The sequence below is a fragment of the Danio rerio genome, chromosome 10, assembly GCF_049306965.1.
Source record: "Danio rerio strain Tuebingen ecotype United States chromosome 10, GRCz12tu, whole genome shotgun sequence".
NCBI classification, from domain to species: Eukaryota; Metazoa; Chordata; class Actinopteri; order Cypriniformes; family Danionidae; genus Danio; species Danio rerio.
Window position 1 is genome coordinate 29,770,487 of NC_133185.1, and position 16,816 is coordinate 29,787,302.

Sequence of the window (16,816 nt, forward strand, 5' to 3'; positions counted from 1 at the left end):
TAGAAGAAAAAAATATTATAGGAAATACTATTAATATTATTAGTATTAGAAATACTAAATAATATTATTGGGAAATGTTTGAAAAAGGAAAAAAAGAATTCACAGAAGGGCTAATCATTGTGTATATTCAAGAATACATTTCAAAGATTCAGTAGATCTGTATTATTAAAAGGAACACTCACAATTCACAGTCAGTTCCATAGTGGCATTGAGACCTTGGCGATTTTGTTCTTGTGAGTCCCATTCAGGTAAGCAGATGTACAGATCACTGTTTTTTCTTGTGACGTTTGGTAAAATAAACTCTCCATTCAAACTGTTCTTCGAGAAAAGCTCATCCTGATGAAGAGATGGAGATCAGTGCAGAGCCTTATAAAATGTGGAACAGAGAAATGTCTATTTTCATTTGACTCACCTTTGACCGTTTCAGTTTATACCGGAGTGGTGGAGGACTTGCTGAACATGTTAATTTCACCTCGTCCCCTTCTTTATAGAAGTCGTATGAAGCCAACATCTTCACTGATGCTGGAAGCTCTGGATGAAAAGAAAGATTATGCTTGCTCACTTTACATTTTAAATGGACTATATGCGCTCACAGGACGCTTGTTTCTGCCACAGATAAAAACAAGTAAAAGGGTAATTGAGCAATTCCAGCATTACGGATGTGACATTTACAGGAGAAACTTGAAAATTAAATTCACAGCAAATGTATATGTAACAGTACACTACCTGACAAAAGCCCTGTCGCATATCCAAGTTTTAGGAACAACAAATAACTTGACTTCTAGTTGATCATCTGGTTTCAGAAGTGGCTTATATGAAAGGCAAAGGCCTCTAGACTAGGCTTATTTTACCAAAATAAAATATGATCATGGCTTGATTTTTAATTATTTAATTATTCGCTTAATAATGTTCAATTCTAGTGACTGGGATGGCCAATCCTGGAGCACCTTGACCTTCTATGCTTTCAGGAACTTTGATGTAGAGGCTGAAGTATGAGAAGGAGCACCATCCTGCTGAAGAATTTGCCCTCTTCTGTGGTTTGTAATGTAATGGGCAGCACAAATGTCTTGATACCTCAGGCTGTTGATGTTGCCATCCACTATGCAGACCACTTGCACGCCCCCAAACTAAATGTAACTCTGAACCTTTTTTTTTCCTTCACAAAACTTCACTGATTTCTGTGAGAATATTCACTCCATGTGGGTTCCAATAAGTTTTCTGCAGCTCAACAGATCAAATTTCTAAATAATCAATAAGAATACAAGTTTTAATTTGTTGCTTTTACAACTGGGATCGACGACAAGACTTTTGTCAGGTACTGTATATTGAAATATCTGTATTGAAACACATTTTCTAATACAACCACAGAGAGATCATAAAAATTTCAATCTGTAAATTTGTTATATATTTTAAGTGAGGGAAATAAACATGCATTATGGGTGTGACCATAAATGCATTTAGTAAAAATTCTGTGAATAGCACAACCTGCACAACCCAAAATAAAAAATACTTATCAAAAAGATAAAAGTTGGCTCTAAACAAAAATTATGTATTTTATTTAATTTTTGGATTTATGAGGAAATCGCTTTTAGATGGATGTCTGTTACTGATGTGACAGATGTAAAACTGACTCTTGTGTGTCTAGTAAATAAAATAAAATAATTGAAAACCCTTGACAGATTTTAAAGTAATTTTTACAGTACTGTAAAACAAGTTTGCACAAACAACTTGGAAAGGAATTCTCTATTTTGGTGAAAACTTTTTTTTTTTTTTTCAAGGCAAGGTTGACATTTGCATGGAATTGCTCAATTGCAACTTTTTTATGCAATTCAGAGCCAAACCTCACAATTCTGATTTATATCCTAACAATTCAGAATATCATGAAATTCAGCACATTTTGGATGAATAAACTAAACGTGGTGCTGTACACTTGAATTAAACGTGATGTGGACATGTGTCTGTGAATAATAAACTGCAAATAGACTTTTTCAATATAAAATGATATATAAATATGCTGTCTAGTGTGACACTTGTCATTCCACTATCTTATGATGACTACTTCCAGCAGGATAACACCCCATGTCATAAAGCGCGAATCATCTTAGACTGATTTCTTGAACATGCCAATGAGTTCACTGTACTCAAATGGCCTCCACAGTCACCAGATCCCAAGCCAATAGAGCTTTGGATGTGGTGGAACTGGAGATTCGCATCATGGATGTGCAGCCAACAAATCTGCATCAACTGTAAGATGATATCATGTTAATATGGACCAAAATCTCTGAGGAATATTTCCTCTACCTTGTTGAATCTATGCCATGACCCGGCACTAGTAAGGTGCACCTAATAAAGTGGCTAGTGAGTGTAGTAGTAGAAGTTCCTATAGTAAACAGTGAGTAGTTTTACCTGACACTTGAAGCTTTGAACTTTTTTTAATTGAGCCATTAGGAAAGGAAGTAATTTCGCAAACATAGTTTCCACTGTCTTCCACTGTAACATTATACAGGGTCAGGATGGAGCCCAGTAGTTTCCCAGTTTTTGGACTGGTCACCACTTTTAGAAGAGAATCAGCTTTAAAGTAAATTGCATCCAGACTCGGATGAAACACGACAATCTTCTGCTCGATCTTCTCATTTGAAATTTGCTGTTTACTCCATTCCAACTGAATGACTGTGATAGCATGCTCCTCTCCCACAATGCATTGCAGGCTGACATTCTGTCCCTCTACAGCAGTTGCAGACACGTTATGTTGTACAAGCACTCCATACGTTCCTGATAAACCAATATAAAGAGACATAATCAACATCTTACATTAAACCACAGATTACATCATTGGATATATGTATTGATTTCTAAGATGACTTATTGACAAGAAAACTTTTCAAATTTTAGCCATTGGAAAAAAAACAAATTAAGGCCAAGAAAGATTGACAGGTTGAATGTAATGATTGTGAAATTGTGTGCTGCAGTTAGTATGAAAAAAAGAAACCATTAGATTTTCCTTTAACTTTAAATGTGTGCATGTCATTTACATTTTGAACTGTACAGTGGAGACCAAAATTAGACCATTTGAAGGCACTTGATTTTATTTTCCAGAATTTTTTTGTCTTGACTTCAAAAATTTGGGTTATTTAGTTGGGTTATTTAGATAAAGATCACTAGTCTTTAACAAGTGAACACTAGTGTCTAACAGAGATCACTTGTCTCAAACAGATATCACTAGTCTCTCACAGGTGAACACTAGCCTCTAACAGATATCGCTCGCCTCTCACAGGTGAACACTAATCTTTAATAGAGATCACTAGTGTCTCACAGGTGTACACTAGTCTCTAACAGAGATCAATAGTCTCACAGGTAAACACAACACTTTAACAGAGACCACTAGTCTCTCACAGATGAACACTAGTCTGTAACAGAGATCACTATTCTCTCACAGATGAACACTAGTTTCTAACAGACATCACTGTTCTCTCACAGGTGAACACAAGTCTCTAACAGAGATCACTAGTCCCTCACAGATGAACACTAGTCTCTAACAGAGATCACTATTCTCTCACAGATGAACACTAGTCTCTAAAAGAGATCACTAGTTTCTCACATGTAAACACTAGTCTCTAAAAGAGATCACTAGTTTCTCACAGGTGAACACTAGTCTCTAAAAGAGATCAATAGTCTCTCACAGGTGAAAACTAGTTTCTCAGAGGTGAACACTAGCATCTAACAGAAAACACTAGCCTCTCACAGGTGAACACAAGTCTCTAACAGAGATCACTAGTCCCTCACAGATGAACACTAGTCTCTAACAGAGATCACTATTCTCTCACATGTAAACACTAGTCTCTAAAAGAGATCACTAGTTTCTCACAGGTGAACACTAATCTTTAACAGAGATCACTAGTGTCTCACAGGTGTACACTAGTCTCTAACAGAGATCAATAGTCTCACAGGTGAACACAACACTTTAACAGAGACCACTAGTCTCTCACAGGTGAACACTAGTCTCTAACAGAGATCCCTAGTCTCTCACAGATGAACACTAGTCTGTAACAGAGATCACTATTCTCTCACAGATGAACACTAGTTTCTAACAGAGATCACTATTCTCTCACAGGTGAACACAAGTCTCTAACAGAGATCACTAGTCCCTCACAGATGAACACTAGTCTCTAACAGAGATCACTATTCTCTCACATGTAAACACTAGTCTCTAAAAGAGATCACTAGTTTCTCACAGGTGAACACTAGTCTCTAAAAGAGATCAATAGTCTCTCACAGGTGAAAACTAGTTTCTCAGAGGTGAACACTAGCATCTAACAGAGAACACTAGCCTCTCACAGGAGGATCCTACTCTCTGACAGAGATCACTAGTCTCTAACAAATATCACTAGTTTCCCACAGGAGAACACTAATCTCTCACAGGTGAACACTTGACTCTCACAGGCGAACACTAGTCTCTAACAGAGATCACTAGTCTCTCAAAGGTGAACACTAGCCTCTCACAGGAGAACACTACTCTCTGACAGAGATAACTAGTCTCTAACAAATATCACTTGTCTCTCACAGGTGAACACTAGTCTCTCACGGGTGAACACTAGCCTCTAATAGAGATCACTAGTCTCTCACAGGAGAACACTAGCCTTTAACAGAGATCACCAGCCTCTCACAGGAGAACACTACTCTCTGACAGAGATCACTAGTCTCTAATAGAGATCACTGTTCTCTCACAGGTAAATACTAATCTCTAACAGATATCACTAGTCTCTCACAGGTGAACACTTGACTCTCACCGGTCAGCACTAGTCTATAACAGGACACTAATAGTCACTCACAGGTGAACACTAGTCTCTAACAGACATCACTAGTCTCTCACAGGTGAACACTAGCCTCTAGCGGTGCCTCTGACTGAGCCAAGCCCAGTTTGATGACTTGTTGTTGGTGTCGCATGGACGATTTGCCCCGGGACACCATCAACAGGTTCTACGTCACAATCACGCCCCCACAAGAACCGCTTCTGATTGGTTAACGTGGCGCGAATGTCCGCTGCAGTTCAGATTTTCGAACTTGAGAGATTCGCGCGAAACGCTCGTTAAGCACGTCAAACGTGCAAAATGCTCAAATCGTCCCGCGCCATTCGCACAATTCGCGCCGCACCTTTCGCGTGTATCGCGCCGTAGGATGTCTATTCGAGCGTTTGCATTGACTTAACATGTAAATCACTTGCGCTTGACGCGCGTTCCGCATCTGGTGTGAACGCAGCATAACAGACATCGATAGTCTCCCTCAGGTGAACACTGGTCTCTAAAAGAGATCACTAGTCTCCCTCAGGTGAACACTAGTCTCTTACAGAGATCACTAGTCTCCCTTAGGTGAACACTAGTCTCTTACAGAGATCACTAGTCTCTCACAGGTGAACACTAATCTCTGACAAACATCACTATTCTTTCTCAGGTGAATACTGCGTCTCTAATGCAGAGTTCAGACTGCAGGATTTTAGCCCCGATTTTGACTCGCCAACAGGTTGAGAAATCGGCAACAAATGCCTGAAATCACAGGCAAATCAGTGCTTGTTCGCGTGACAGTCACACATATGAACAAGCAAGGGCACGATATGAGAGAATCGCTGATAAGTCGCTGACGCCCGTGAGATATTTGGCATTCTAAATTTCTAGAGCTGTCAGCGATTCAAATCATGCCGTGTAAAATGTGTTTTGACAGAAAATAACATCTGCAATCACCTACAGCCAATGAGAGAGCAGCATTCACTACGGGTACCTGCAGGCCAGTGGGAGGTTGGGGGTGAAGTTAAAAGCGCTCATTTTCAGTTTATTTGGACTAAAGAAATGGAGGAAAAACAAGTGTAAATTTGGCAGGAGCACTGTGTCTGTTTGACGTGTCATTTGAATAATATCACAATCAGGTCAAAAAGTAAAAAAATGTTGAGGAGAGAATGTTAATTCTCTTCAAAAGCCAGATAAGCAACATAAATAGCTACATGTTCTAAAGCTAAAGCCTTCTTTTTCCATTGTGTAGGTAATAACGAAATAAAAATTACGTGACCTTGCGTTGTTTCCATGTCATTTTTCGTGTTTGATTGCTTGTGAGACGTAGTTAGGACAAAGTTGTCATTGATTCTTCATAATTTAAAGTCATGCAGTGTGAACTCTCCTGTCGACAATCCAGCCAACATTGTAAACACAGGGCCGACAGAACCCTAACCCAGATAGTCATGCAGTGTGAAAACATCCAGGACATGACTACTTTGAAAATCCTGCAGTCTGAACTTGGCATAACAGACATCACTAGAATCCCACAGGTAAACACTAGTGTATAACAGAGAACACTAGTCTCTCAAAGGTGAACACAAGTCTCTAACAGGACATCACTAATCTCATCAGTCATTAATATCTCACAGGACTCATTGTCCTGCATGAATGTTGCTGTCTGATTGGACAATAAATGCGAGTAGCCAAAACATCTCCAAAATCATCCTCCAAACAATAAACCCTTCCTCCATCTTTCATTGACAAACAAACTTCTTTAGGAGACTCCATCTAAATTAAACCTGCAAAGGTTTAATTTATTTAGGTTTTGATTCATTTTGCTGATGAGAGTTTGGTCACTGCAGGGCTTTCAGTCCAAATTCCAATAAATGTTTGGACACTGTATGCTGAGATACAGATCCTTACCCTTTTCAGTGCTAAGTTGGCAAAAAATTAAAAAATAAATAAATTCATGAATCAGTGTTAAACCGATTGCCCATTGAGATTCTTGGCAGTATGTCCAGGCATGCATTGTTTTTGTGGACCACCAGCTTTTTGGGGTGTCAGAATGAGTTAGTGGCTTTGAAAAGAGATTATGAAGCTTTTATACTGTGCTTCAGAGAAACTACTTATTAAAATGAGCTGAAACAACCCAATTATTGAGGTTTTTGGGGGACAACTTCATGTTGTTTCATGTTCAATCCACTTAAATGTTTAAAAACTCATGAGTTAACTTAATTCCTTGTCTCGACATAAATTGATTGTGTGGAACCCAGCATATTTTAGAGTGAAACTCAAAGGTTTGGAACCACTTGAAAGCAATAACAGTAAATAGTGTGTATATTTTCATTTTTAGGTTAATTATCCTTTTAGCACAATTTGAAAGTACACTCATCATAGAAGAGTAGCCATTAGGTCACTTTATGTATGATTTAATGCATTTTTGAATGAATTAATACAGTACAAAGAACAAATACATGAGTGTCACATTACTGATCTACTATTCTTGTGACAGATACGTCTACTAAATGTTGAAAAACGAAAGCCTTTCTTACCTCGTATCAGCCATAAAAATAGTAGAAATTTAGAAATTGTCGCTATAATCAATAAATCCATCTCTGTGAAATGTCAACAGACTTAGCAGAAAGAGTCTGACTACAGCAGAGCTACAGGAAATGAACTTCACCACAAGAGAGACAGGAACTGGTTGATATTTAAAGCTAAACTAGTCTAGTCTGTCTAAGCTTGCTTAAGATGTGCAGAACAGTTTTCTTTCTCAGTGGACTTGCTTTTATGTAAATATTCCCAGATTGGATAAGGAGTGAAGACTTTGGTCCAAATACTCATTATAATCTTAATGCAGTGTTTCAAACATGATCATAACCTATTTTTTTTGTTAGCGCATCAGCAAGTTATCCTCGATTTCCTGTCACAGTGCGTATATGTGTCAAGCTGCGGCCACATTTACTCACAAGCAGCAGATATGCAGTCAAAATCCAGATCAAATCAAATTTTAAAGCCCTCCTGGCACTAGGTGTTATTGTTTGTGGATATGATATCACACAGTCAGGCTGGTTGGAAACAGTCCCGCTGGCCCACGAACATTTGGCTTCTTTCTTTGAAATTATGAGAATTTATGGTTAATTCACGTCTTTAAATGAGACGTGACAGGAAACTGCAGTGGGAGAATGTGAACGCTAAATTTAACTAACACAAAACATTTTGGCCTACTTAAGGTACAGGATGAGAGTCATAGATTATTAGCTTTGATGGATACACCACATTGATCCATGGATATCCAATACAATACATGGATAATTAGCATTAAACCTAACATTGATTCCAGAATAATGATGTTATGTAATCAGAAAACAAAAATCTGTAATAATAATAATAATAATTGCGAAAATTAAAAAAATTTATTTTAGTTAGCCACAAACTGTTGCCCACTGCCAGACTTTAAAAAAGGGCACCTAAAACAAAAATTACATTATTACACGTACAATAATCAAAACGATAACAAGAGTTTAATAAAAAGCAAAAAAAAAAAAAAAAAGAATTTTATTAGCCATTTCTTTAACTTGTATTTAAATGTTGAAAAACTTGTAATAATCCTTCATTCAACAGGATGTGTATTACATAACTGACTGAAAAGACTGACCATGCAAAAGTAGTACGTCTAAACTGCACAGCTCAGTCTCCTTTAGTAATAGATCACTTTGCTTTGCCATTATTCTTCTTCTGTCACAAACTCACATGATGAATGTGGAGCGTATATAAGATTTCATACACTTTCCTGCAGTGTATCAACAGAGAACCAATAGCAGCTCCGAATAAGATGACGCAATCCATGCAACAATTCAATTGATCGCAGGGAAATGTCAAAAAGATTTTTCTTCCTGGTTTTCTTATTGAGACACGCCGTGTGCAAAATTGCTGCTAAAGATTGTTTACGTTTACTCTAAGGAACCATTTCAGAACACGGGATAGTAAAAGTGTCACACGTGGATGACGTCAAACTCCGGGGGCGTTTTCTTTCATGCTTAGCGTTTCTTCATTGTCGTTCAGTCTGACTTTACGACAGCTGAGATTTTACAGAGTGACAAATGAATGAATGAACAAATGTAATAGTTACAAGTGAAGATAAAAGGTTCAAACATTTATCAAAATTATATATTGATATAATCTTCTTGACGTTGTATGATTGGAGTCAGACAAAACGAAAGATACATATATTATTGTTCTAAATCACTTCATATTCAAATTGGAATCAGATATGTGTTAAATTTGAAGTAAATCAACATTGTCCACTGAAAAGACCGAACAGGCAGTGAACCTTTATCCACCAGTGGACACCTCCATAGGGCCAACTGGGTGGACCTTATACTACAAAATAAATGGCAGATTTAATTCATATGCAGGAGCATTTACAAAATCCATTATGAATCAATAACTCCAATAATAATTAGAAATCAAAACAAACAAATTAACAAATACATAAATAAATAAATAAATAAATAAATAAATGTTGGTAGTAGAGAACTATTCATACTGCCACATACAAATGACCATTCCTATTTTAAGACATTTAATGACCACACTCATAAAAAACGCATCTTAAACTGACATCAGAAGGGCAGAAATACCTTGGTGTTGTCGATTTAATCACACACATACAGTACAAAACACGAACACACACACGCACGCACACACGCACGCACGCACGCACGCACGCACGCACGCACGCACACACACACACACACACACACACCTCATGCTTCTTAACAAACGACCTGTTACTCAGAGATTATTTGCATGTACTATTTTCATTGCTCATAGCCTCTGGGGTCTGAAGCTCATAATCATCGCCCTGTAGAATAAGATCAAAATCACTACTATCAAATGATAATGAAGCAACGAGTCCTGTAAATGGGCGAGGAATTGATGGCTCAATTAGATTCTTTTGTGTCTAGGGATGAGAAATAAGGGACGTTAATAGATGCACGAGTGTGGCAGCTAATAGCAACTCAGGGAAATGTAAGACGTAAAATATGAAAAGCAGCATCTTGGTGATTATGGAGGAAACAAGAGACGCTTTGTACTATCACAAATGCTTTGATGTAGACATTTAAATATAGTATTTAGAGAGACAAGCTGGGTGATGCGGACTAACAGATACAAAGGGAGAAATATTTGATCTGCAGTGTTCTCAAGACAAATTATTTCCGAAGGTCAAGAGCCTAATGTTGCTGTCTGTAATATTTGGCTGTCAAAATGAACACACATCCGAGATTTTGTATTCCACTAAAGGACTAAAATATCCCCTTTCATTATAGGACTCAGTGAGCAAAGCGTTTGATTCAGAAATTGAGTAAGTGTCTCATGTAATTCATATACATAACCTCTAAAATGTGCGCCTGTGCCTCCGAGGTAAAAACTCTGGGATAAATTCAGCGAGGCTGAATATCCTGAATGCCGCCTGCAACATTTTTAATGAATAATTCGATGAATAAAATCGTACAAATCAGGTAATCAGGCAGTCATGCAGATAATGTTTTCCTTTGTCGTCATCGGCAATGACACGAATGTCTTTGAGCTTGTAAACAGACTGAAATTGCACCCAAATTGGAACAAATGAAATTGCATCAAATGTTCAAATAAGAACAATCCAAATATGCTAAATCATGTTTAGCTTCACTGTAATGAGCCTTCAGATAGTTTTTTGTTTTGTTTGAGTTTCACATCTTTAAGCCGGGAACAGACTGCATTATTTTTAAAACTCTTTTTTTCTCCCTACAATGGAAAGATGTGTTTGTGTGTGCTAAATGTACTACATGATGTTTTTTATTCTTATTAAATTGGTAGAGTTTATAATAACTGATTGGCTATTACAGTATATGATATTGGATACATCTACTGTGTGTACATCTACAAAAATGATTCAATTCAATTCATGTTAATTTCTATAGTGCTTTTACAATATAGTATGTGTCAAAGCAGCATAACATAGAAGTTCTAGTAAATTGAAACAGTGTCAGTCCAGTTTTCAGAGTTGAAGTTCAGGTTAGTGTGATTTCATTTCATTGCTGAAAGTCCAAACACTGAAGAACAAATCCATCGATGCGCAGCTAAACAAGTCCCAAACGAAGCAAGCCAGTGGCAAGCAACAAAACTTCACCAGTTGACGAAAGTAAAGGAATAAAACCCTCGAGAGAAACCAGGCTCAGTGGGGCACAACCATTTCTCTTCTGGCCAAACTATTTGTGCAGAGCTGCAGTCTAGGACCCAGAGGCTAGAGAACGCTGGATGTCCATCGTGCAGAACTTCAGGTGTGAGTAGGTCACTAGCAGGTGATCAAGCTGGCCCACGGGATCAATGTGAAGACTCGACTGTCACTGAATCATCCTCAGCTAAATTTTGATTCATACTACACTAAAACTATACTGAAATATATATTTCATGAGTTCACACCCATATTTGACTAAATAATTTTTTTTTTAACTGATGGAAAAGACAATTTACATACAGAACAACAATAATCATTAAAGTTAAAACTGCAACATTTTTCTGTTACACTGTTCCTAATGTATACCCAAAGGTTTTTTTTTTTAAATGTTTTATTATGTCTTGTAAAGATATCTGTGTTTTTGAAACTAATAAAGAAAACTTTGAATTTTTGAGCATTTATTTGAATTATTTATTTTGACCATGTTTACTGCTTCAAAATTTTATAAATATTTTCAAAAATAAATTATATTGTGTTCAATGACTTATTTATTTTTTTTACGCAGACATTTATGAAGAACTTATTTTAGAGCAGTAATCGAAATACTGGTATACCGTGTAACCGTGATATTTTTATCCAAGGTTATTACACCGTCAGAAACCAATGCAATCTCTCGGCAATTCGTACCTTTTTGATTTAGTAGCCAATTCGTATGAATTCGTACAATCTAATTCATACAATTTAGTATGATTTGCTCATCCCCTAAGGACGGTTGGGGTTAGGGGTGGGATTGGGTGCCACGCCTCCTTTTTAAAATTATACATTTTCGTACAACTGAACTCGTCTGAATTCGTACAAATTAGCCACTAAATTCACAAAACGTAAAATACTTACGTTTCATCGAGAGATCAGGCTGCAGAAACTTATACCGGCCCATGCCTAGTCTTGATTCAATGTCATAACATAACAGTGACGATGGGGATAAAATGCATTTTTGTCATGCTGTCCAGGGAAAAGGCTCCAAGCTCGGAAAGACCCTCTAATTCGTGTTATTCCCCTTGTAGGGAGATTAAGCAATTGCAGTGTCTAGCCTGTTCTCAGAACACTCCCCCACTCCAATTTAAGTATTTGGATTTTTAGGTGTGGAGTTGGTGGAGTTGGGGTGGTGGAGGAAGAATGCTAAAAGTCGAGAGAAAATGGAGGTAAGACATCCTATTTATGGGGTTTGTTCTTAGGCTGATTGAATAATAGAATTATTGTGTCTGTTTGTACGAAACAAACAGAAATTACCCCATAGGGAAAAACATCACCAAAACTGAGCTGGCAAGGCAAGACTGGACACAAGACAGGATGAATTCAACACTAAGGACGTACTCACTCTATGCTATCTGAACCATGCCCAGGCCCATTTCCCGGATTGTTTGAGTGTTCTAAATCGGGCTCAGGCACGGTACAGTTGGCCGGCCCTGGCCCTGTTGGAAGAGATGTGGCAGAGCATGGTTCACTTGGCTTTGGCGTGGTACGCTTGTAGTGTGAGTGCAAAGCATGCCTGAGCCCGAAACTGAAGACGAGACGTGACTTTAAGAGACTGTTTCATATGGATTTATTAAGCATTATTACTGTTCAATTAACACAAACTGTCATAGATTACGCAAACCCCTCACTGCACATCAGCTGCACCTTTAGAAAACCTCCTAATTCCTGCAGCACGAGGACTTTATGAGCGTCAAAAGTGGCTGATCTGCTCGACGAAATATTTGACTGTGTGTCACCACATCCCAAACGACTAAAACGATATAAAGAAATCTCCACTGTGCTGAGCAAGAGCGCTTACTTAACAGCGCATCATCGATGTTGTAAGCGTACCTACAATGTGAGTGCGGGCCGTCGGGGGAGTAGGGACAAGCGTACTTCGGCACGGTTCAAGGCAACTGTGCACAGTGTGGGTACGCCCTAAATGGAAGACAATGAACTGGCACAGGACAGCAGACAAAAGGGAGTTATAAGGAGAAAAAAAATGAACAAACAAACAGGTGAACTAAAAAAACTAATAATGGGTTAACAAGGAGGGTGGGACCAGACAATAGACAGAAGGACATGACACAAAGAAACGATCCAAAGGGTGTCACGATCCTCCAAATTTTCAATTCGATTACATTTTCGATTCTAAAGTCACGGTTCGATTCGATTCTCGATTTTAAAAAGACAAATTTGAAAGCACAAGCTATGCCATTTTGAGACTTTATGTAATATAATAATATCTGACCTTTGTTTGCAATGTACCACACACTACATTGTCAAATTTAAAATGTTTATTAACAATATAAAATACCAATAACTTATATCTTCAGTCAATTAGAAACTTATACAAAATAACCTGCCATCTAATTTCTTATTTGTAACTGCAGTTTTCTTCACAGATGATGACAGTCAAGTTCACAAAATATAGCAGTTTCAAGTTCTTGTGTAAAAGGAATATAAAAAGAGAACTGCTAAAATTATTGTAAAAATACTGTCAAAAATATTAGCTATTTACATTTCTATGGGCAGATATGTTTTTATAGATTCATGTTCTTCTTTAAGAAAATAAGAATGCCCAAATTATCTGAGGAGATGTCTTTGAGATGTCCCCAGCTGTTGAGAACACTCTTTCACTTGCCATTCTTTTTGCTTGAACAGCAAGATAACGTTTGGCAAGCTTGGACTAATTTGGGTACTGGTTCTCGTTATTTCTCCACCATTTCAGTGGATTTGAATCTACGAAAATTTTAACCATTTTGTATAGCTGAATCTAGTCTTTTACAACATCAGGCCATGGTTTGGTTTCTGATGATTCATCTAAATAAAAAATAAAAAAACGAACAGTTCACTGAGTGCTTTCCTCTTTGCTGGAGGGCTGCCTCTACTGGTTGCTACAGTGTCTGTATCCTCTGCAGGGTTTTTCAAGTTCTATCGACAGGTCTCCTGCGTCTGCAGTCGCCATGCTATCTTTTGGCTGTTTTTTGTAGCTGTTAGGTTGACTCGCAGCATTTCAACAAGCGTGTTTTTTTTTTTTTTTGACAAGCCAAGCTGACGTGACATGGGGTTGTGGCAGCATCGACGATTCTATTTTTTGATTTGATAATCGAGATTGAGCATGAATTTTAATCAATTTAGATTTAATCGAAATTGTGGCACCCTTACAAGCCTTGTGCTTACATAAAACGAGACTAGAACACGCAGCCAATGAGAGAACTCATTAACTGCGTGTTTACATGAGTCAACACTAAAGCACACAGCTACAATGTAAACACCGAGCCACATGCTTAGACAACAACAACATAAACTGAATGCAAGACATGAGTACACGATAAATAACTCTCATGCACTCACACATGCAACGTGCATGGTTCATCCCAGGGCCAACCGCAACCAAAACCAACTAGACTGAGACTCTGAGAATGAAACATCACTCTGCAAACATAACAATCACAAACAGCCCGTCCCAAGCACGCTCAGACCAAAAACGCGCATGGCCCAAACGCAGCAGAGACGGCGCTCATGAAAAAAGACACAATGACAAAAAATGAGTGCTTGACCCGAGAAAAATCAAGCCGAGCACTTCACGAGTTCACACTTGCATTCGTTTAAGTACAAAGCATATTTGGCGTGCTGTCTGAGCTCGAGGAGACACCCCAACTCGAGTTATTTCCCTTATCAGGAAACAAAGAGAAGTTGGGATTCGAGCAAAGTATCTAGCCTTGCCTCAGAATGCTCCCCCCAGGAATGCAATGCAAGAGGTGAGGTGACGGATGGTGGAGGGATGCTAAAGTCGTGAGATGCTGCAGGTAAGACAGCTTTGGTATGTATAGGGGTTTGTTCAAGAACTGATTTGATAATGGGATAATTGTCAATGACCTATTCGATACTGAAACTTCTGCGCATGCTCCACCCGAAATTTCTTTGCAAAACATCACAACATACAAGACAAGACATGACAGGACAAGGGTCTGAACTCTGTCACCTAAACAAGAATTAACAAAACCAGAGTGGCAGAATTCTGACATATTGCCAACAATGAATTAGCCTTGTCAAAATATCCTCTGCGTTCTCCTTCTGCAATGAGTTTTCAAAGCATCACAAAGTGTGATATTTCAGCCTAATCTCACGAGGAAACAACTATTTTAATTTTGTCAGTTTGGCTGCAATTCACAGGAATACAAGTTCAGTCGTCCGAAAATATATCGTTAAAAGGAAGCACCAAACCCCCCTGCTAAACCCAACTATCATTGGGGGATGAGCAAATCGTACCAAAAAACACGAATCAGATCTTACAAGTTCACATGAATTAGCCACTAAATCAAAAAGCTTTAATCTCATTAAATCCATTTTAAACATAATTTTGCATCATGGTAGAGTAGTGGCACAGTGGGTATCGCTGTTACCTCTCAGCAAGAAAGTTGCTGGTTCGAGCCTCGGTTGGGTCATTTGGCATTTATGTATGCAGTTTGCATGTTCTCCCAGTGTTCATGGGTTTCCTTCGGGTGCTCCGGTTTCCCCCACAAGTCCAAAGACATGCGCTATAGGTGAATTGGGTGAGCTCATATGTCCGTAGTGTATGTGTAAGAATGAGAGTGCATGGGTGTTTCCCAGTGATGGGTTGCAGCTGAAAAGGGCATCCGCTGTGTAAAACATTGGCTGGGTAAGTTGGCGGTTCATTCTGCTGTGGCGACCCCTGATGAATAAGGAACTAAGCCAAAAAGAAAATGAATAAATGAATTTTGCGTAGTTTGTCAGTAAAGTACGTCTCTGTATAGTAAATGCTGCTCAATCTAAAAGCACATGCTGAAAATTTACTCGAGCTAATTTTACTGTTAAAATGCACATGAAAATAACTTTAGTGTCAAAATGCACATGCAAATCATTGTAGATGAATCCCCAACTGTTTTAAAATTTGATTATTGACTCAGGCATCATTAATGGGGATGTGTGGGACTGGAAATGGTGCAGCATGAATGTCAGGAACATCAGAGTCTTGTCAGAAAACCCCAAAGTTGTTTGTTATGCTTTAATTATCACCTTGTCTATATGTTGATTTTTTTGTACATGCAATTTGATGTTATTTTACAGCCACACGGCACAGCTACTGGAGAGAGAAAAGAAAGGAACTGCTGAGAGAGAGCGAGAGAGGATGTGGCTATTGAGAATACAGACAGATAAAGAACGACTGCAGCTGGAAAGATCACAGCTTTGCAAAAGGTGCAGATAAGATTTGTAGACCTTAAATGTTTTGTAGTTGTTTCATGACATCACCCATTTCTTTCACAAATTGCAATATTGAACTTGATTAAATACATAATTCAATAAGTGACTTCCACCCAAGTCATGCCGAGAAGCTGAGCCTGAAGAAACAGCTAAAATGTTTTATTTTATTAACAGTGACTGTCTAACACTCTGAATTCTATATACTACACTGTAAAACAAAAACCTAATTTTACAGAAAATATCTTTTTTTAACAGCATTTTTTTTGTCATTTCAAAATATATTCAAAACTTAGTAAAATGGCAAACAAACTCTCTAAATTAATAGTTTGACTTTCATTTTAGGTACTTTCATCAAAATTACAAATTACTTAAATTTTTGTTTTTTATACAGAGAAACTATGGCGAAGCAGTGGCGCAGTAGGTAGTGCTGTTGCCTCACAGCAAGAAGTTTGCTGGTTTGATCCTCGGCTCAGTTGGCGTTTCTGTGTGGTGTTTGCATGTTCTCTCTGCGCTCGCGTGGGTTTCCTCCGGGTACTCCAGTTTCCCCCACAGTCCAAAGACATGCGGTACAGGTGAATTGGGTAGG

The 16,816-nt window shown here is 38.2% G+C and overlaps 1 protein-coding gene across 16 annotated transcripts in view; it reads right to left on the reverse strand.

Annotated features, from left to right (window-relative positions):
• si:ch1073-15f19.2 overlaps positions 1-16,816 on the reverse strand; it is a 78,089-nt gene that overhangs the window by 8,663 nt on the left and 52,610 nt on the right. For 15 of the 16 annotated variants that reach the window (XM_073914749.1, XM_073914757.1, XM_073914747.1 and 12 more), the window contains 3 exons: positions 2,407-2,772; positions 413-531; positions 183-336 (listed from right to left, as the gene is read on the reverse strand). In XM_073914749.1, the coding sequence (XP_073770850.1) occupies positions 183-336; positions 413-511 (253 nt within the window). In that variant the 5' untranslated portion in view covers positions 512-531; positions 2,407-2,772. Of the gene's footprint in view, positions 1-182; positions 337-412; positions 532-2,406; positions 2,773-7,315; positions 8,284-16,816 lie in introns of those variants that run through there. The other variant, XM_068223964.2, reaches the window with a different exon arrangement.